The 22077-nt window shown below is 44.5% G+C and overlaps 1 protein-coding gene across 5 annotated transcripts in view; it reads right to left on the reverse strand.

Moving 5' to 3' along the window:
- Positions 1 to 22077, reverse strand: part of LOC102212933 (nck-associated protein 5-like) — a 179164-nt gene that overhangs the window by 78490 nt on the left and 78597 nt on the right. For 3 of the 5 annotated variants that reach the window (XM_005742237.1, XM_005742238.1, XM_005742239.1), the window contains one exon: positions 9457 to 9520. In XM_005742237.1, coding sequence (XP_005742294.1) covers positions 9457 to 9520 — 64 coding nt within the window. Of the gene's footprint in view, positions 1 to 9456; positions 9521 to 12670; positions 12729 to 20104; positions 20130 to 22077 lie in introns of those variants that run through there. The other 2 variants (XM_005742240.1, XM_005742241.1) reach the window with 2 other exon arrangements.

Below are 22077 nucleotides of genomic sequence, written 5' to 3' on the forward strand. Positions count from 1 at the left end.
AATATGACTTTTCTGGTTCTTCTTTCTTTATGACACATAAAGTTGTTTTATGTTTTATAGGACACATTTTCCACTTAGCGTTTAAAGAAACGGGCGCCGATTTCAGCCTCCAGCGTCGCAGCAGTTTAGCTGAATTTCACCTCGATGCAAATGAGCACAAAGGCCTTTTATTTGCATCAACATGCATGGCTTTGTTCAGCAAAACAAAACAAAAAAGCGCAGTAGCAGCTTTAGTCCTGATTTTTTTGTTGCCCACACAGGCCTCCAGGCATAAACCACCGACCGCTACGTGTCTGCTGACAGTCTTGCCAACAACCTCAATAACAACACAGGATTTACAGTCTCTACATTGTAGTAAAAGCCCTGCGTTGCTTTTGTTCAATATATAATTTCTGCAATTTTACAAGGCCTGAGGACATTAAATCAAACATTGCTGTATCTTTCTGTGGCCAGAAATCCCCGGCAATACATTTCTCCTCGATTGAAATGTTTATTGTCTGCAGCAACTTCTCTCTTTTTTTTTTCCTCCTTTGGTGCTCTAATTGAAAGCATATTCTTTAATAAGCCTTCACTGCAGCCACAAAGACAACACTTCTTTAGAAAAAGCCCTGGGAAGAGATCTCAAAGTCAACACCGAGAGGATGAAAACACGCCTGGCAACTTTCTGTGAGAACATTTATTTTAGTTAATCCAGCCGCTGAGGAGATAATCCCCACTCTCTTGACAGCCTGTCACTGTTGTATGGATGGGATGAGGCGAGGTGTCCTGCCTTCTTTGTCCTGCAGGGGGCAACATGCTCCTGTTCTATTAAACAATGCAGCGCATAGAAAAAAAAGGAGAAAGAAGCCAATGTCAAATGAAATATGGGGTGTAATCTATAAAATAGCTCCTGCTGGATTTTTATACCACATATATCAGAAACAAGCCCAGATTTGGGCATCAGGGGGTGGGGGGTGAGGGGGTTTGAGGATTAAATTTGACCTCTGCCACAGAGAGATAAATAAAGAAATATATCCATCTGTATGTGACAGAATTTATCACCATCAACACGCAAAGCCTGAGAAATAAATGAAGAATCTGTTACACCGAGCGGCTTTGGAACATAAGATTTTATTAGCTGCACTCGAGCCCAAAATGAAGCCTCCCGCTTCGGTAATTGGACAACATTAGATGGTAATGGTATTCATCCGAGCTGAATTACTAGAATACTCGGAGCCCCCCTTTCATACCCTCTAAGATTCACTGAGGACTCTAAATTAATTAGAGGCCTCTGCCTCTCCTTGTTGTGCTGTGCTGCGACCTTATCAGGTTAAGTGCATGTGTGTGTGTCCCATCGTGTTGTAGGATGTCCATCTGCAACTGTATATACACTGTACTCGTTCAGGGTTAGGGGGTACAGGCCCAATAATCTCTTCATTACACAGGACATCCCCCCCCTTGCCTCGGTTGGAGCTCTTTGCCTAATCAAAGGGGCCGGGAGCGGCTCGGAGGCTCGCTGGCAAAGCAAACATCGGGGACACAAAGCACTGTGCAGGTTCTCCATTCATTAATAAAACATGCCACCGGGCTGTTTGTGTGCATCAGCGAGGCTGGATTCAAATGAAAGTGTAACACGAGGAGGATCGGGCCTCCTGGCCTGCCTGGCTGGCTCCCAGATACAAGTCGTAAAGATAAAAATTATAATTATGCTCTTGTTTGTTTAGAAACAGAAGAGAAAGCATCAAAGTGCAGGAGTGTGTGTTTTCCGATTACTTGTGACTAAAGTGAGCCCAAACAGTGTTTTATCACCCCACCCCACCCCACACCAAAAGACTCCATCAATTCAATTATCATGGAGCGCCACTATTGGAGTGTACCACTGCTCTCTTAGACAGCCACGGGCACTGTGGCAAATAATACACACACCCCAGGAATATGCAAAATCATACGAGTGGCCCATTTATCATTGCCAAGGGAGCTCCCCCACCCCACCCACGCACGCACACACACCCAGAATGGGACGGTGTGGAGATGCGATTTGGACCTGGCTGTCAGCGCTCGTCACCCGGTGAATGTGCTGAGTCCTGCGGGGGGACCCCATCGCGGCCCCGGCCCCTGCCCGTGGCTGATAAGGCCAATCTGCAGAGACAGCACCTGAGTCCCCCCCAGTTCCCAAACCTCCACGCTGTCACACATCCTCCAAACAGCTGTCAGAAACCCTCTATGAGGGTCCCCGAGCGCCCGAGCTCCACGTGGAGCCTCTCCTTTTTAAGCCCGTCAGAGAGCTCCTTTATCTGCTGGCAGCACGCTACGGAGCATGTCCACTCTGAAGGTGCTTTTTCTTTTTTACACACCAATAAATCACTGTCAGATAATCATCATACCTCGATCCACTTACAGCTAACTAATTAAACCCCGTGCTCAAAATTAATTAATATTGCCGACCCAGAGCCCTGCCAGTGTGCCTTATTTGCTTATTTGATTTGGCTAAATGTAATCCAGGTGAGCAGAAAAGCCACACATATGGTTATTTAAACAGTGTTAGTTATTACAGAAGTTTTATTTGGTGATAATATGCAAATGCTACACACTTATCTAGTAATCTTGGAAAAGTCCAGGAAAGTTTTTGTCTTATTCTTTGCGTTTATTTTAAATGTTGGTGCCTTTCAGGGACAAAATCTCGCTATCTTCCAGTATAACACAGTATTTTTCTAATGTAGTAAGTTTGTGACAGTAATTGCTGTTATGCTGCTTTCAGACTTCTTTGATACGGTTTTCTGGTGTCTGTTGCGGTTCAGCCAATCATTAGCTAGTCTGATGACTTAGCCTCAGGGGGCCTGTGTAGCCAGCAGATATCCAGGCCAAGGCTTGTTGTTTTATCTCCCCCCCCTGCCTCCGGTCTTTGTTTACAAATACAGATGATTGTTTGTAACAAAGGGGTAGCCAACAGGAGCAAATCTAACTCTCCTTCAAACAAAAGCCTGCTCGTATGTGCCAGAACACTGAGAAAGAATAAATCTTGTTCATTTCCTGCAAAAGTTCGCATAATTATATATCTGATAGCTGTTAATAGACACTGTGTGTTAGCTGGTATTGTGAAGCGATTACCTGGTCTTTAGGGTGTTTGTAAAAATATTAAGAGAGTCAGAGTCATAACTTCAGCTGGATGCAGATGCCTGGGCTGCCACATTGATATTAGTTTCTTGTCCTTATTCCAGGTGACATTGTGATAAAATCAGTGTTTAAAGTCTAAAATGATCTCTATAGTTGAAGGATGTGACTTTAGTCTTTGGCTCGCTGACTTTCAATCCAGCAAGAGTTGCAGCATTTTCTAGAATACTAAGATGTTCTGTTTCAGGAGGGTCCAAAAGAGCGGTGTCATCTGTGAAATCTACTATTTAATCCTAAAGATACCACCCTCAGAGACCCAGTACAGTAGGAACCTTAAATTAAAAGGATATTGCCAACCATACAGCTGACATCAAAAATCATCATGCTGGTAAATCTTGTTTCTCCAACCAACCATCAGCGAATGCAAGTACTGAAGAATACAACAGAAAAAAAATGGCAAAGGGTGTTTTAGATGCAGAGATTGGTTGGCAGCTACAAGGTTGCTCAGGAAAAATTTATATTCCCCAACTGGTTGGCAAGTGGTTGCTGGAGGTTGCTAACAGGCACTAATAGGTAAAACAAACTCCTTGCGATCGCTTTGGTCACTAGCATATTGATGCTGTTGCTAGCAGTTTGCAAGAGAGATAGCAACTTGTTGTAAACACTCGCCAGCTACTCTCTAAGCTGTAGTGACACTTGAGAAAGTGGAACAACCTGTGGTCCATTTATTGAGCGTTTTTAAGTTTTTGGACTTTAGAGTTTTGTTTATTTTTAAGATCTATTTCATTTCTGGTTTGTTTAGTGTTTACATTTACCCTCATATATTCCTCTTTAGTGTAATTAGTGCTATTCCTAGTTCCCTGGTGCTTTGGAGTTTATTCCTCCCTCAGTGTTCATTTCACCTTTGTCAAGTTTCCTTGCTAAGTTCATCCATGTGTCTGCATTTTCCCCATTTGGTTTTCCCACTTCCTGCTTTATTATGAGAGTTAGTTCATTGTGCTTTGCTTTTAGTTTTGATTCCTTGTGTCATCTTTGCTGATTAATTCAGCAAAGAATTCAGTATTTATAGTCACCACCTCCTCGCCACAGGGTTTCCAGCATGTTTTCCTGTGTTTTGAACTGTTTTGTACTGCCTGCCATCAGCCAAAATAGACATCTTGCTTTTTTGTTAAACAAGCTTGCCTGTCTTTGGCCTGGCTGTAGCTCAGGAGGTAGAGCAGATCATCTATTAATCCAAAGGTTGGTGGTTTGATCCCTGACTGCTCCAGCCTGTATGCCTTGGGCAAGATACTAAACCCAGTTGCTCTTTGATGCATCCTGTGTAATATAAGAAATGCATTAAAAAGCACTGTATAAAAATTATTTACCATTGATGTTGGGTCCTCACTCTTAACCACCCCTTGTCTGGAGTGCTGCTTTTCTTAGCAACTCTGGGTTCGATATCTTGCCCAAGGATACTTCAACATGTAGGTGAAAAGAGCAAGGGGATGAACTCACCGACCTCTCGACGAGTAGGTGGATTATTTAAGTCAGATATTTCCTGGAATATCTGACACCTCCTCTATCAGTCTACATTAAAGCCTACCCCAAGTCATGCTTTAGCTTAGAATCTTGATACCAGCTATAAAAGTGTGTAAATGTTTGTAAAAGTCCAACACAGACATACTGCAGAGCTATCCAGGGCTGCTTCTTCAGTGACTATGTTGAATTATTGAATGAAATCCTGAAGCTGAAGTAGCAACAAGATAGATTCGGGTGAAACGACCTGTTAAAAAAGGGGCATTCCCTCATCAGAGAACCGCAAATGTTACTTGATGTGGCGTTACAAACTATGTCACACACTCTTGAAGATTGCAGCACACGCAAAATCCATTTTCATGTACAGAAATAGCTGATTCCTATCGTGGCTTGGAGGCTTATTTAACCATGCTGTGCTCTCACTTTATATTCACAAACGCAGCGCCTCCCCCATCGTCCTCCTCCTTTATCTTAACTTCATTTTCTACATTAAATGCTCCGGAGAAATCAGATTTTTAAATGAGCAAGTTGCTCAATTAAGCCGAGGAGTTGAGGCAAATAAAAAAAACAATTCCCTTTTATCACTTGCATGTATGCTTCGCTCAACCGTGAAAGAATCAAACGCCGCAATCAGCCCGAGCGCCCATGGAAACGGCAATGTGTGGGTATGCACGAGGCGAGGCTCGGATATCACAGAGCATCCACAAAACCCAAAGAAAAATAAAGCTAGTTGTTCTCAAAGCCAGATCATTTATTTTCACATGTTGTTTAGACAGCCGTTTCCAGCGGTCATAATCTCACCTAACAGCTTTAAATGCCTTTTTAATGGCGAGCCCAGCCCCCCTCCGCCCCCTCAGCCCACAGAGCAGGCAGCGCCGCCTTTACAAGCCTACACGCAGACTTGTGTTCTCTGCCCCTGACAGGAAACATCGGCATCCTGCCCCTGATGGACTTAGACTGCACTTCGGAGTGGCATCAAAAGAAAAGTGGGAGACAGAGAGCAGCTCTGCCCTGCCCTGCCCGGCACCTCACCGCACCACGCCTCTGGGATCGGGAAGAATTCCAGGGAAAACCTACAGCAGCGACGAGGCCGCGAACAAACGGGAGCAAGCTTGCTGGAAAGAGGCAGAGACTCTCGCAGTATAAACCCCGACCTGTGCTTTGTCAAACACCTAAAGGGAAACCTGCTGTTTTTCTAGCAGGAGTTTCAGCAGAGTGGGCCAAAAGCAGCACGTCCGAGCCTTGATGTGAAGTTTAAGAAGCAGTGAGAGGCATAAGACAGGCGGATCATTTTCACTAATAACAAAACACATCTTGTGTGGTCATATATGTGGTGAAATGCAGCGCAGGCCTAATTACTGATTGCCCTGCAAATTATTTAAAAAGGTTTCATGTGATTCTCCCAAACGATCCATAACAAGAGTTGTGCAGCTTCAAGCTGCCAGCAGTATGCGTGCTTCGCGGCGGGACGCCGAATTAAAGCACACACTCCTCAGTAAACTGTGCAGTTAGTGCTGTTTCACATGCGCAACCCGAGGCTTACGATTGTGGCGATGTTTCCTAGCGCCCTGCACGATCATAAAGATACCCTTCCCTTTCTTTTTCCTACACAATGCAGTCGTGATGGCGCTGCAAAAACACTGCCGCACACTCTCGCGGCATCTCTGATCGCCTTATGCGATCAGATCGAGGCAGCGATCAGAGGCTGCTAAAGAGAGGCATCAGATACAGAGGCGGGGTAGTGCCACTTCAAAAGTCTGCGCTGTTTTAATCTGACTCTATCGGTTCATCCCCTTGCAGGCGAAGATGTGGGAGATGTTGGGGAAGAAGGCGATGGGTTTTGGGGGTCTATGACTGGACGCAGGCTGGGGGTGGTTTGCAGTTTCCACTTCACTCTGGCAGCACTTTGACAATTATCTCCTTTACGCAGCAGCCTCTTTTTTCACTCCTATTGAAGAACCTCGCCTGAGCTCCGAAGCCTCCCAGGAATGCCAGAGAGAGAGTGGAAGGGGAATCCAATGGGGATAATCCCAATTTCAAATGGAGCTTAGTGATATCCCCCTCCTCCCTTTCTTCCTCCATACCCCCCTCCCTCACCCTCCTGTCTGGCACAGATAACTCATCCTTCTCTCAACACTGTGCATGCGCAGACAGTAACTCACGTCGCCCTCTAAAGTAATAATTAGCATGTCATCCAGTCGTGTCAGTTGGAGAGCCGGGCCTTCTGGGGAGGCTCGCGGCATGGCGAAAGATATATTTTGGTTGGGCTGCACTGAGGTCAGAGGAAGCTGGGTTACTGTTAGAGGAGGAGGTGTTGACACGCAAACGTGTGGACACTTTGGTGTGAGCACACGCAGGTAAAAGAAAGGAAAAAGTGGGGGGCAACTGCAACCAACCTCTGCTGGTGTGGTCCACATGAACTCTCCTACTTGTGCCCCAGAAAGCTGAATCTGTTCATCTGAATGATGTGTTTTCAGTGGGGATGTCCAACGCAACATCCAAATGGACTCCCTTCGACTTTCTCACTGGTATTCCTGGGAGGCTTCAGAGCTTTCCCACTGAAAACACAACATCCAGATGAACAGATTCCGCTTTCTGGGACTTCTTCGGCTTGATGACTGAGCGTGCATCAACACATCTCCTGCTTATGGCTGGCATTTGGTTTGGTGGACCAGAATGTGGGTCTCCAAGAAAACTGTGTTCATGGCACAAAATGAATCAACCACAGGACAATGTGACCATCGGATTAGAAGTTTGTAGGAACTCAGAATGTAACTCAAACAACTGGTTGTTTTCTGGGTACATTCCTATATAAAAGCAAGGTTATCGAGCACCAATGTCATTTTGCAGTTAAATCACCCTCTTGCAGCAGCTGTTTGTGGAAGAATTTCTGTTTCATATCTGTGGCTCGGGTCTGAACGTAAGCAGATTTATCATTTTTGATAATTTATCACACTCGGTCACTGTATTATCACAAACAGATTGCATCTCATTGTCAATTTGACCCCATTCAACTGCAAACTGAGAGCAGACTGACTTTTTTATCACCTTCAAATCACTTTGAAGATCTCATCTGACTATGAGTGGTGATCTTACACAGTCTCACTCATTTTGGCCACACTGAGGTCTCCAGTTACTGTTTTGTTCCCTACTGTAACTGTAGCGTAGGATATCAGTGACCAAACAACTAAACAAGAGGCTTCAACACAGTAACCCACAAACTTCAAAGTGGCTACTTCAGCCTGTTACAGACATTCTGTGGTTGAAACAAAGATCTTTTGGGTTTGTACAAAATTTGATTTTAAAGGGAAATACCACCAATCACCAAGTGTCCATGGCCCTTTTATTCTTCAACAAACACTAACTTGATTTTGGGCTGTTTAGTCTGTCAGATCTGGCCCAAATGTATCTTAAAAAGGACGGCTGTTTTGGACCACATCGCCCAAATATCATCACAAAAATATGATCACGCAAACTTGCAGGAAAAACTTCTTTCCCAGCAACTTTGAAAAGTCTCAGTTTCATTTGTTTTCTTTAATATTTCAATCCCAAAACTGACAACCCAAACACATACACAGTGAATGAATTTTTTGAATAGCTTAATATTGAGGTCTAATACCAAATCAGTTTCATCTACATATACATTTTCATTTCACAACACACTGGACACAACTTAAACAACTAGCCTATAAGGAACAGTGATGGTCAGGTTCATATTCCATTCATCAACAGTATGTCAACCCATCAATGCTGAACCTTTTTCAAAATCAATAATGAACCTTCTTGTTTCACACACTGGGCCATGCTTGGGGGCGACAGTTTGGAGTCAACCAGAGGTCAGAAAGTAAGCGCTGGCTGACTCCGGCATGATTTCCTCTGACATCTGCTGACATCAACAAGTCCTAGAGGTAAAGCCGGTCTTTGTCTGTGCTCTTTTAGTGTCTATATTTACGAGCCGAAGCACAAACTTAGCTACACATCTGGTACAGCCAATAAATTCAGTATCTACTGTGCTAAAATGCCCTTGAGCAACATGCCAAACCCCTGCCCATCTCCAAGGAGGGAGCTCTGCTCAGTATCTGACCCTGTGCTCTGACCTCTACAACTCTGAAGAGGTATGAAGAAAAAATAGAGCATTCCTCCTTTGGGGATCAATAATCACACGCAGCGGTGAGGAGATCTCGGAGCGTGTCGGCCCTTGTGTGCTGTAGCTTTAGGCCTGCTGCCACACAGAATCAGAGGCGTCACTGGGGTGCAGTGAAACAGCTGGGCCTGTGGTTAAAGCGTCTGCTCAGAGGCTGCAATCAGCTGAGCCCCGCTTCATCACCCGGTTCTTCTCGCTTCCTGACCTCGCTTACAAACACACACTCTATAAATGCATTCAGACACACTTGTGGAAACGCAGACACAAACATATACGCTGCTTTGAGCGCATATGTATGCTAATGACCACCTCCAGAACTCATAAAAGAACGACACATCAGCACTTTCTACCAGAGACACGATGCAGTGTGCAGCATTCTACGGTCACAGAGCCTGGCAGTGCATTCAAGTACCTGTAGTTTGTGCAGAAAAGGTCAAATTTATGCAACGCACTGCTTTTTCCACAAACAGGCAACTGTCACATAACACAGTATTTTTGTACTTGCTTCTATTATTGCCTACACATGCATTTCTACAGGATTACTGCCTTCAAGAGCTTCTGATGAGGTGTCGAGACACTCAGCCAACACAACAGTTTTGGCAGAGCCTGACGGTTTCTGTGTGGGTATGTACGTGGAGTGAACATACTGTGGCTTTTCTGGCTTCATGAAGATGATAGGGCCAAGCACTTCCACTGTACTTTACCATTGTTCCTTCGCTCTTGCTCCGTGCGACTTCCCTCTGCAGGCGAGCCACAGCCAGCTTTTCCCTAAACCAAAGAAACAGGAGATGGAGGGGAGAGAGAGAGAGAGGGGGGAAGGAAAATAAGAATGAGTCAGTGTGTGGTCAGTCAGCAGCTCAGTGTGCCAGGTCTGAGTGCTAACAAAGTGGCAAATCAAGAAGTACCCAAAAATATATTCATTCTCTACTAGTCCACTGATCATGTAAGTGCTATGCATGTGGGACTCTAGTATGTCTTAGAAAATGCAAACCATTCTTGTCCCAGAGTGTTTGATAACGCAATTTTATGAGAGGCCACCTGCATGTCTCCATTATCCACAAGGTAGCTCTTTGGCCTTGGTGCCAGCACTACATTCGTGGTTTCCAGACAGCTGGAAAGAGTCCTCAAAAGATCACAACAGAAGATAGGGAAGAGTAGGATGTTGGGTTTCCAACCAGGATCCCATTCGTTCCGTTTTCTTTGGACCTTGAACATTAATTAAATTTTTCCCTCTCTTTTTATCCTCACTTCTTTCACTGGTTAAGTTTAGGTGCTAAATACCTCAATGCATGCTTAATCATCCAGGTAAGTAAATCCCATGAAGTTGATTTTGAAAGTCTTTAGACTGAAAAGGTTACTTGGATGAGTGACAAAACATTTGTCCAAATGAAACGCATAAATTAAATGCATAAATTAGCATTTAGCTTCTAGCTTTTAATACAACAGTCGCTTTAAAAAAGGCAGTGAAAAAAAACAGTGGCACAGCTTACATTATTTTGACTATGTGGAACGGACTTGCAATCTCATTGCCTTTGAAATTCTTGCATTTGTTAATATTGCAAGGAGACGCATCACAGAGTGACTCAGGTTGATTGCAATGCAACAGCAATCAATTTGAGTCAGACCAAAGTAGTTTGAGGCTGGTTGCCTCACACCAGACGACCTGTGAAATCACCTTGAGATCAAAGCTGGTCACCCAGACGTTGAGGCTATTACAGGCTCAACCTCTGATCAGCTGGTTGTTGCAACTGGCTGCAACCAAACAAAAATCCAATGCAGTCACCAGGCAACCACTAATAATTTTCCAAGCATACCAAAGGTGTCCCTCAAGGATCAATCCCGGAACCACTTGGATTTTTTTTTACACGTCAAAACTTTTAGTGAAAATGTCACCAAGTTAATAATGGATTGGATTTATATAGCACTTTTCAAGGCACCCAAAGCGCTTTACAATACCACTATTAAGGCAGCTACAGTTGTAGCCACAGCTGCCCTGGGGCAGACTAACAGAAGCGAGGCTGCCATATCGCGCCATCGGCCCCTCTGGCCAACACCAGCAGGCAAGTAGGGTAAAATGTCTTGCCCAAGGACACAACGACCAGGACAGAGAGCCCAGGGATCGAACCGGCGACCTTCCGGTTACAGATGTGATTCCCAACCCCCTGAGCCACGGTCGCGGTACATTCTGCTACAGTTAGCTATTAATACACTAAGGGATACCCAGCATGGGTACTTGTCTTTTGCCCTGTCTCCCTCTCCTCATCCCCAACCAGTCAAGGCAGATGGCTAAGTCTTGTTTTGCCAGAGGTTTCTTCCTGTTAAAAAGGAGTTTTTCCTCCCCAGTCTCTCCAGGTTGTTGTTTATAGGGGGATTCATAGTTGGGGTTTTCTCTGTATTATTGTGGAGTCTTTACCTTACAATGTAAAGCGCCTTGAGTCGACTTTTGTTGGATGAGAGATGAAACATCTTCAACATAAAAACGTCCAGCTGCCAGACAATCAATCCTGATATTCCTCCAATAGGATATCATGCCTCACAAACCTGAAACCACTTAGTCATCCTTTTATTTAGAGCGATTCTTGTTTTGTTTCCATCTTTCATCTTACTTTTATCTTACAAAAACATCAACCACTGTCTTCACACCTAAGACTCACTCCCTCTATTCGTGCCTAAAGGCTGTGATGAAAATGGAAAGAGAAGCCTCCCCTCAGCTGCAAAATCAAATTTATCATCATCAGAGGACACTCAAGCTCTCTACTGGGCAAATCAAATTCCTTGACTTAGCTAATCATTTCTTGTTTACTAAGTGGTTGGTATCAGATATCCAAGATCAATATCAGCTCACTATACAAGAAACCAACACTTCTGCCCTCCATCTATCTCCAACTTCGGCAGAACCCACACACGCCTGCAAGCAAACCAGCAGACACACACATGGAAGAGGCGAGGTCGTCGGCTAACTACGCAAAACAGAGTTTGCGGTTCTATCCAGACAAAAATAGCTCAGAGGAAACAAAAAAAAGAAAAGAAAAAAAAGCTGGGCATCCTCGTGCCAGACCCTACAGCCTTACAGGCAGACACACACACACACTCATAACAAACTCTTCCACACAAATACGCACAGAGCTGAACAAAGAAATTGACTGTGCACATCCAATCCATTTCCCACGTGAGGGCATTCCAGACTTTAATGGGATAAATCTTGGCACACTAGCACGGATAATAAAAAACCCTGTTTTAAAGCCCCTCCTGAGGCATCCACAACAACTGAAGCGGTGCTCCAGGACAAGCCAGACTGTGAATGTGTTTGCTGAAGGCTTGTCAGTATACAAGTGTTTCTATCCGTATTTCTGGGAAAACAACAAATGTGTAAGGGGATCAAAAAGCCTCCTTTGGCAGCGTAGCCTCTGAGTGAATCTGTTCAAGTCATTATTGTTGTAAATATAGTACTCTACATGCATTACAAGAGGCGCATGATGTGTTATCACCCACTTATTAATGTTTCTGCAGACCGGCTTGAAAGCCAGGTCTGCTAGGAGGTAAATATGATAGTTGCTTTAAAAAATGCTTAAAATAATTAACTTACTTAACAAAGACAGTAATGAGTCAAAAAAAACCAAACCTAATAAATGAATTGCATCATCTTACAAAACCTTAGGTGTGCAGCTCAGGAGCAAAGTTCCTGTCAAAGTCTTGTTCCCGACTGTTTTGTCTTCACAGCACACCTAATGTGGGGCTGTGGGACCCAATAAAGAAGCTGATACACCAGACAGCCCCGAGTAATCCCAATCACCTGCACATTTTTCACATTTCTTCAACAATAGCAGACATCCAAACCCCCCAAAAATAGCTCATGAGTAACAACTCCTCACCGCCTCGCAGTCTTTGACAAGACGCCGTTGTTTCTGAGCGGCTTACCTGTCAGAGGGAAAACCCCCCGGTGATTAAGAGACAGCTGACAGAGGCGGGGGGTGATGGATGAATCGACCGTCTGGACTGAACAGGCAAAATACAAAGTGGGCTACGTTTCTGCTCCTGGATGGCATTCCCACTGCAGTGATTCCTCTAATGGGAAAACACTGATTAAGACAAAGGCGAGCTAAACGAGCCGATTGTGAAACACGCACTGTGGCGGTGACGAATTCAGGAGGAAGTCAAGCAGAGTGCCGATGCTGTGAAGCAAGCCTGGGTGTGTGCGCGTGTGCGTTTGGGTGTGTATTCTGGACTTTTACTGCATTGGTTACTGCATTCATAAATTCCGTGTGAACACATGCCCACACCTGACTAAAACACTCGTGTTTACATTACACAATGTGTCTCTTCCCATTACAGCACACTGTACACCATTACACCACTTTCATTAAAAAAAAAAAAAAAACTCTCTGGAAGTTCTCACTGCAGATATTGTTTTGTTAAACGGGACCGGCCTGGCATTCCTCCAGTCTGTGTTATGGCTGAGCGTCACAGTGCTGTAAAGGGTTAAGTTTCAGGCCACTTATGTACAGGCATGTTCCAGGAGCAACGGAGCATGAGCCAACTGCGCCCGGCGGCAAAAATCGCCGCCAAATATAGAACAATTTGACATTCTGTGTTAAACGTAATTATAGTAATTGGCACGAGCGGTAGTCAAAACAGTATTCCAGTGAAAAACGCTCACTGGCGACGTCTTGCATCCAGTTGGCGCTGGTGTGGAATTATATGATATCTGAACTGCATTCAAGCGCACATGAATGCAATCTGTAATGTACTCTGTGTGTGTTTATGCCTGTGTTTAGGCTGACATATTCCACTCTAAATTTGTCATGTGCATTTCAACCACAATGGATGCGAGATCCATCACGTCGTAAACTTTTACCAGCTGTGTAAACTGGCCCCGAAATAGTCAGACAGAGTCCAACCTGACGGCTGTTAGAGTCAGGGAGTTTATCTCAAGCCCATCTCTCGCAGAAGGCTCTAGTTTGGTATGCAAACAGCCATGTTAACACATTAATTACGATGTTTTCATTTTTCCCTCCACATGTTCTCATGAAAGTCGTCCAAACGGGTCAAAACGCAGGCACGCGGTCCCTAAACGCCTCATTTTAAAGGGTAATTCCATTTTATAACAAGCCGGGTCTTATTTTCCCAGTTATGGACGTTGTTTCGAGTGGTTATGATAACATTAACAAAGTTTTACAGGGGCTAGAAACCTGAGCAGGCAAACAATCAGCCAACAGTTTGGACAGCGATGCAGCCAAATTATCAAAACCATACTGAAAGCATGTAATCCATCACAGTGGGAAGACACGAATAGAGCTTTCCACATAAATCAGCATAATCTGGGTTTTGTTTATAACCTGTCAGATTGTTTATGTTTATTGCCCATAGACTGTATATAAAAGATGTATGTGGCCACAGTGACATCACCCTTTTGTTTGTGTACTTTTGGATTCTAGATCTACACCATTACAGCTGTCACCATCTTGAATTTTTGGACCTAGAAGAAAGCATGACAAGCTCACTAATGGTCAGCTTAATGCGAGCAGCCCTAATAACACATTAATGTGTTATTAGGGCTGCTTGCAGGTACCCCCAATATAGCTGCAGAAGATTAGCACGCTGTAATCCGGTTTATTTTAATATGGGACCCTTAGAGTGAGCCTCAAGTGGCCACTTGACGAACTGCAGTTTTACACACTTCCATGTTTGCTTAGATTTTCAGCCCTGGATATTTTGCTTCCTGCCGTCCTTTAAATTAGCTAAAAACATTTTCATTGAGGCAGAAAAGTGAATGATTCTCTTTGGACTCGAAGCCCCAACTTTATATATTTCACACTTGATGCGTTTGTCTTCTACATCCTGATCTTGTGATGAAAGCATAAGCTGACAGCTGACCGTGTGCACACGTTCTACCTCCGCTGAAACCCGTGTGGGGTGTGGGCCTCCAGTTTCTCCTGCTGATTGCAATCACCTGATAGTGGTGATGACTTACTAAACAAGGGAATCCCACCAAGCACCAGTGGAGATACCCAAACCACCTGATAGCCCCAGTTGCAAGTGCACTTCTCTTCAGTACACAAATTGAAACTTCATGAAAATGCAACGAGAGTAAGGTGGTCATGTTGTCTGATCATGTCAAAAAGCAGTACTTTAAAGTGGATTTAATACAGTTACAATGCTTGTATTAAACATGGTCAAGTGTTCAAATATTGAGCGTAGTTTGTGAGTCACAGGCGCAGGCTTCAAACAAACTCAGTTTCAGACAGGTTTTTTTTTTCTACTCTTGGCTTCAAACGAGCAGTTAGCCCTAGCACAGTCATCACAGAAGCCCCACCCACCTGCTGTTTAATCTCTGTTTGTAAAGCGGGACCAGTCAGGATGAAGTTTTCATAAAGGAAGGAGCTGGTTTCAGACAGTGGCTTTGTGTAAGATAAATAAAGCTCATTTTGAACTATAAATCATATAATGCAGCTCTAGTAGAGTCCACTTAAAGCTTAAACAGTGATTTAACATCTAGTTTGTGATGAAAATCTTGGCTTACATGCCTCGTTTGTGCACCTGCTTTGTTACATTCTTAACTCGCACTACCTGCCATCCACCCACACACCTCACAGATCACGTCTTTCCTTTTCACATGCATTTCCTTCAGCGTCAAACGCCGCCCCGTCTCTGAGATAAGACAGACAGCGCGGCGCAGAGCGAACATAACACCCGCCCCGCCGCATTCACAGCAGATCAACCCTGTTTCCTCTGCTCAGTCTCCTGAGCTCAGACGCTGTGTAAACCCTCCGTGTGCACCCGCTCTTTCTCTAGCGTCGCAGCGGCGGTGGCGTGCATGCATGCAAAGACACGACCTGTCAGGGCCGAGAGAGGATCAATCACAGCTTGAGCTGACATGTTGTGGAGCCCTGCGCTTTGAACTACATTGTGGGAGGCAGACGTTTAGCCCGTGTTTTCATCACTGTTATCACGGCTCTTCCATACAGGTGGTTTAATCCACTGTACATTGTTTGCTGCTAAGCACATAATGAAAGAGGGAGAAGCGCTGTCTCCTGTATTTTGGTTTCCTCTTTCCCTCGCGGTACTGTACACCACTATCAAGTGCGTTTAATCTGTCCTCTTAAACACCACATACTGGTTCAGCTTTTTCCCTGCAGAAGTTACTCACTTTGACATAAACACATGCATCCTGATGCATAAAAGATGCATAAATATAAACCATCTCTCTAGTATTGTCATCAAGGCTTATGGGGGAGCTAAACATTTCAATCGTTCTCAGCCACAACTGTACACAGAGTGGCCAGGAGGGATGCATAAATGTTTGGATGAGAGCAGAGCTGCCATGCATTTATGTATTAGCGTCTGCACTCCCGCTGGGTTAAGAGCCCTGATACGCACGCAATCCCCATGGCCCACATAGGGCGCCCTCTTCAGAGGGATCCTGACTCCGGACCGGTCATTCCCATCCTTAATCCTTCTACAGCTGTGTTATGTAACCTTCTCTGTACCGGTCCACCCAAAAAAATCAACCCACTCCCAAACCCTAGTGCGGGACAATAGGCTTACTGATGCGTTTGATAAGTTACAACATCCAAGCCAGCCTGACAGGAAAACAGAGTTACAACTGCCAAGAGAGTAAAGTCGAGATGGGGTGTGAAATGCATTTGCACAACTCTAATTTCTCATGTTCTGCATGGATTCCCTGACATTGTCATGGAGAAAATGAACTTGAAAAAGTCCCACTTCATTATGTGTAATTAAAAAGTCCTGTGCCAACAAAGGCAACGTATCATTAAAGCATCATTTCCTTAAGACTTTAATGCAGAAATTCCTTTCTGCAGTCGAACCCCAAATGCCGAGATGGCATCAAAATCAGCGTCGGTGTAAACACTTTCATCTGCACGGGCGTCTGAGGGGGTGGGGCTTGCACATCTGTGACCGTTCAATTGGTCCCAATGCATTAGGCAGGTTCAATCAATCACCACGAAGCACTGTGGTGGATGGCGAGGAGTGGCCTGACCCGCGGCGATCCCCCGTTTCCCAGCCACAGCTGGTTCCTGACCTCCTGTCGCTCGTCACGGACCCCCGTCTGCAGTGAAGGGCAGCGGAAAAACATGAGCCACATGTCAGCACCTCTCACACCCAGCCATCCAGCCAGCCAGGCAGCCAGACAACCCGGCACAATGAGCCTTACCTCACCACCGAAGACCATCAATTATTGACGAGGTGAAATGTGATGAGGTTCTGCTGTGAGCACACAAAGAACACACGCCTTTTCAGGCTGCCATGTGGCCAAATAACATCTTTATTTTCCAAAAAGACACGTTTCTAATCAGCAACATAGTCCTTGTTTGATGTTGTGGAGCAATAATCTGCATTAGACACTCAGAAACACTGTTAGTCTGACCAAGTATGTATGATAAATGCCTCCCTGTGATATGAATCTGGACAACAGTGTGCTTGACAAACACTAAGAATGTGGGTCATCTCAACACCCATACATAACTTCATCATCATGACTCATACTTAGTTTTAATTTAGGAGTTGCGTACTGAACTTTGTTTGGACACGTGTGTGCTACACTGAGCAATGTAGTTAGGCGAGTTGAGATGATCACGATTAGCGAGATTAATCCAAAGTCAACAACATGTTGAGCGCTCCGAGTTGTTTATGCTTTTCCCTCCGAGATAACATCTAGCCCTCGGTACTTCACAGGAGTCTGACAGAATACACCGGGAAGCTTTGTTTTCTTTTTTTCCCCCCTCCGACTCTAAGCATTGACATAATCTTGGAGCGTGTGATTGATGGCGGCAATCTCTGTGAACTAGACTGTGTGAAATTTTTTTTGCCTTTCCCACTTAAAAGAACTTCAGGGAATTCTTCAAAACCTCAAAAAGTCATTGCTTCTTTTATCCTATTAAGTGTCTATGTAGAAAAATTGGCACATTCAGTGGATAAGTTCTTGAGTTGTGGTCTAAAATGTGGCTTTTGGAGACACTTTGACAAGCAAAATCTCATTAATTCTTCTGTGTCTCCTCAGCTTCCATCCTTAAAACAGTAGAGTCAAGTCATGTTAAACAGACCACACTCCTACCTAAAGTAATAGGAAGGGTTTCAGCTTTGATTTCAGTGGACATAAAGGACATAAAACCTGCGCTTAGATATTCATCAGGACAAACAGCTTTTACAAAAAGCCTAAAACTTTTCATATATCTCAATCAATCAATCAAAATTGTCAAAGTGATTAATGTCTCATATTGCCAGAACTCTTTCAAATGCTAAATTCCACTACAGATACGGTGAGTCAAGAAAAACCGCAAGCACTCCTAAAGAGCAGATATGCCTGCCACTACTCTGTTCAGACTGTTTGCCGAACTGGCAGATAAGTTTCCGAGTTTGGCTGTTTCTAAAGAAGGCAACTGGGTCTTTGGGGACAGGCGAGACGCTACCAAGTGCAACATTTGTAAATCACCAACAAAACTAAACAACACATATCACCGCTATCACACGCTATTTTGCCCCTCTGGCCATACGAGTGTTTAGGCATAGGAAAAAAGTGGTTGTATGAGTGTGTGCTTGAATGAACGAATCTTGTAGTTAGAAAGCACTTTGAATGCTTAAACAGAGTAAAAAAACGCTACATAAGTACCAGTCCATTCACTATCATCGTTGGTGTTGCAGAAATATGTGGAAAATGCCTTCTGTTTTCATCTGATTACATTTGTGCCAAATTTGATGGTGTTTTTAGGGTGTTTAAGACATACAGTATCACAAATATGTATGGGGTGGAATAGCTTAATGCCTCTGGCAACAGCTGCCACCTGAAGAGGCATGAAACTCTTCAAAGAATTCTGCAAAAATCTTCAAAATCAGAGTGAAGACGGTGATTTAAATGCACTGTTTAGTGGGCCAGAACTTCTCCAAAACTTATGAAGTAACAAAGATCAGACATAAGGAATCCTCTGAGAGAAATGCATTTGCCAAGCGTGGATTACCCCTGCTTGGCTGTCTGTCTGTCTACCTAAATGTTTTCTTATTCTGCGAGCAGGGCCTGACCTCAATTGTTTCCAAGCCACAGATGCATTCCTGCCCAGACGAAACGAAACATTGCGGATGAGCAGATGTGCTTTAAAAATGGCTGCAGCACCCGCCCGCCTGCCTTTCTTGTCTGTCGGGAGGGTTTACTCACCAGCGTGGCTCATGAAGAATGAGGATGGGGCTAGACATGATCACACGGAGGGGCAATCTTAAGCACATGGCTGAGCACACATGTACAAACACACTTGCAAAGATATGCAAAGACATGCACACACACACATTTACAGACAACTTTGAATCTTTCATGTGCAATTCATAAATGAGAGATGACTCCAAACTGGAAAGGTGCTGTTGCTGTACCTTAGCAAACACAGTTGAGGGGATATGTGGAAATGGGGCAAGAGAAGGAAAACAGAGCTTATCAAAAAGCATTCCCAGCCACATACTCACACTCCAACAGGTTGTAATCTTGTGTTTGCTTAAAATTTTCCCCAGTGATGGCTGTCTAACTTATGTCGCACCCTCTGACACATAATTGAGTTTAAGTGAGGCACATTTCACAAAAGACTGCAATTACCTCATGATATAGGAGTTCTCCTGTTTTTTGTGAAATGGATTCGGACAAGATAAACAAAACCAGTTTTTTATTTTTTCGTCCCTGAGAAATTATTATATTTCTCCAGAGATGAACACAAAACATCTCTGCAGATCTATACAGGCTCTGTACGCTTGAGATGAAGCCCAACTGTGTCTAGAGGCCAAGAATGTCTCAGCGTGTGCCAAGACGCCACGCTTAAAGGCAGCAATAAAAGCCTGCTATCATAGACAGAAGCAGGATGAAATGAATTGAAAAATTGGCGATGTGGTGAAGAGTGACGACAATCAAGAGACTAAGTTGGCTATTTTACTTCCTCACCTGACCGAAGTGGTATGAAATGGGTGGGTTTGTGTTGGAAAGCTACAGAAATATTTGTGACACTAAGAGGGCGACGTGTGGGAGGATTTTAGGCGCTGTTTGATCTTCTAATAAGTGTTTCTTTTGAGGCATGCTGATGTCTTTGTCTGGTATTTACAGGTGACCTGGGTGGAAAATGAGATGATGCTGAGCAATCTGCTATGAAGCTGAACCTGATCAGTTACTGTGATAGTCTTTCCATCAACATCGAGTTTTTACAAGACTCTCAAATGTTTTTCCATCCTTTTAGACATGTAGGTATGTGTACTGCTGATGCCTTCATCGGTCTGATAAAGTGACACTGTCATTCAGACATAGGTCCTATTACGTAAATTGTTCTTTAAATACTTTAAGACATCTTTAAGACTACAAACATATACCTTGTATTCATTAAACGTTCATAGGATGAGAAAAGGTGATTTGGGTGACTGTAACAACTGGCGGGGCATCACGTTGCTGTCGGTACCCGGGAAAGTGTTTTGCCTCGCTCTTTTGAATCGGCTACAACACGCAGTGAACGAACGATTGCGAGAAGAGCAGGCTGGGTTGCGGGGGGCCGGTCATGCATCGAGCAAATCTTCACCCTCCGCATGATCATTGAACGAACATTGGAATACCAAAGGAAGATTTCTAGTAATTTCATTGCCTTTGAGAAGGCTTTTGACAGCGTCCACCGGCTGACTCTATGGGCTATCCTACGCCACTATGGAGTCCCTCAGCAGTTTTTAGATGCCTTTCGTTGTCTCTACTCCAACTCCCGTTGCTGCGTCCGGACGGATGACGGCTGCACAGATTTCTTCAAGATCAATACTGGCATCCGACAAGGATGCGTGCTATCCCCTTTCCTCTTCCTGTTGGTAATTGACTTCATCATGTGACGATCAGTTGACCAAGCTGGCATCGGTGTGCCCTGGCACGAAGCGCGTAATCTCACTGACTTGGACTTCGCAGATGACATCGCCCTGCTGGGCTCGACTCAGGAAGACCTCCAAAAGTTGACCGCGGCCCTGCAGAGGGAGGCGACGAAAGTTGTATTAAGAATCATCGTCAAAAAAACCAAGGTACTCCGAGTTGGCTATCCACGTGCCCGCATTCCTGTCATGATCAACCAACAACGTGCTGAAGAGGTGGAGAATTTTACATATCTTGGCAGCATCATCTCGAATGATGGGGTCTCTGATCGGGATGTCGACGCCAGATTAGGGAAGGCAGTTGGTGTCCTGCGACGTCTCCAACCTATTTGGAACTCGACCTCCCTGAATGTAAGGGTCAAGATCAGACTACTGAACTCTATCGTCTTCCCTACTGCACTTTATGCTAGTGAAACCTGGCGCTCAACAAGTGCAATTATTCAACACCTGAACGTGCTTCAACAACGTGGCCTGCGGTGAATCCTGAGAATTTCCTACCGGGACCGAATAACAAATGAGGAGGTCCTACGAAGAGCAGGCACCCGCCCATTAGCCGATGTTGTTGCAGAAAGGCGCTTCCGCTTTGCGGGCCATATTTTACGCCTACCCCCTCATCGCCCAGCTAAGATTGCCATGACATGGCGTCCACGCACTGGCAAGTGAAAGCAAGGCCGACCAAAGACCACATGGCGTCGAACATTCATGGATGATCTGAGAACTGTCGACATTGCCTGCGACGAAGCTGAAGCAGTCGCTGCTGACCGACATCGATGGAGATCACTAGCTGCCCGATGCGCCGCCCGGCGTAGGAGGAACTAAGTCTAAGTAAGTCATAGGATGAGATGCCATCATATTAACAGAAAGGAACAACTTGTTTCATTGCTGGAAAGTTTTCACTTCCAGTCAGTTTTCACTCAAATTATTGAAGTCAAAAGTCTCAAAATCCTCCTCCAATGAGCCATTTCAGCTTTCAAAAGCTGATTGAAGTTTCTGGTTCATAGAACTAACTTACTCCCCTTATCACGTTCATGGCAAGGTGCCTAAAGTGCTCCTTTAGACATGATAGAGACATGTTTGGAATGAGATAGTAATAGAAAGGAGTCCGAAAAGGACATTATTTTGGCAGATACAGAAGCTTGTTCAAACATCTGCTTATTTGATCACGTTAGATGCCAAAAAATATCTCCGTGAACCCTTCGTTTGTTCTCAAATTATTGTAAGAAAGTCTTAAAAAAGCAATTATGATCTAGGCCAAACTACATGCAACATATACATACGTGGTTGGAGCGTAACGGGGTGACAACAGGGAACCGCACCTCTCACTCCATGACAGCTGAGGTAGGCTCCCCTGTGACCCATGAACTGGATGTTAAGAAAATGGATGGATGGAAAGTAGATCTCACAGTAGCAGGTAGCTATAGTTTTGCACATGGCTACTGTGA

Source organism: Pundamilia nyererei, unplaced genomic scaffold (assembly GCF_000239375.1).
Source record: "Pundamilia nyererei isolate P.nyererei 1_Seehausen unplaced genomic scaffold, PunNye1.0 scaffold00118, whole genome shotgun sequence".
Lineage (NCBI taxonomy): Eukaryota > Metazoa > Chordata > Actinopteri > Cichliformes > Cichlidae > Pundamilia > Pundamilia nyererei.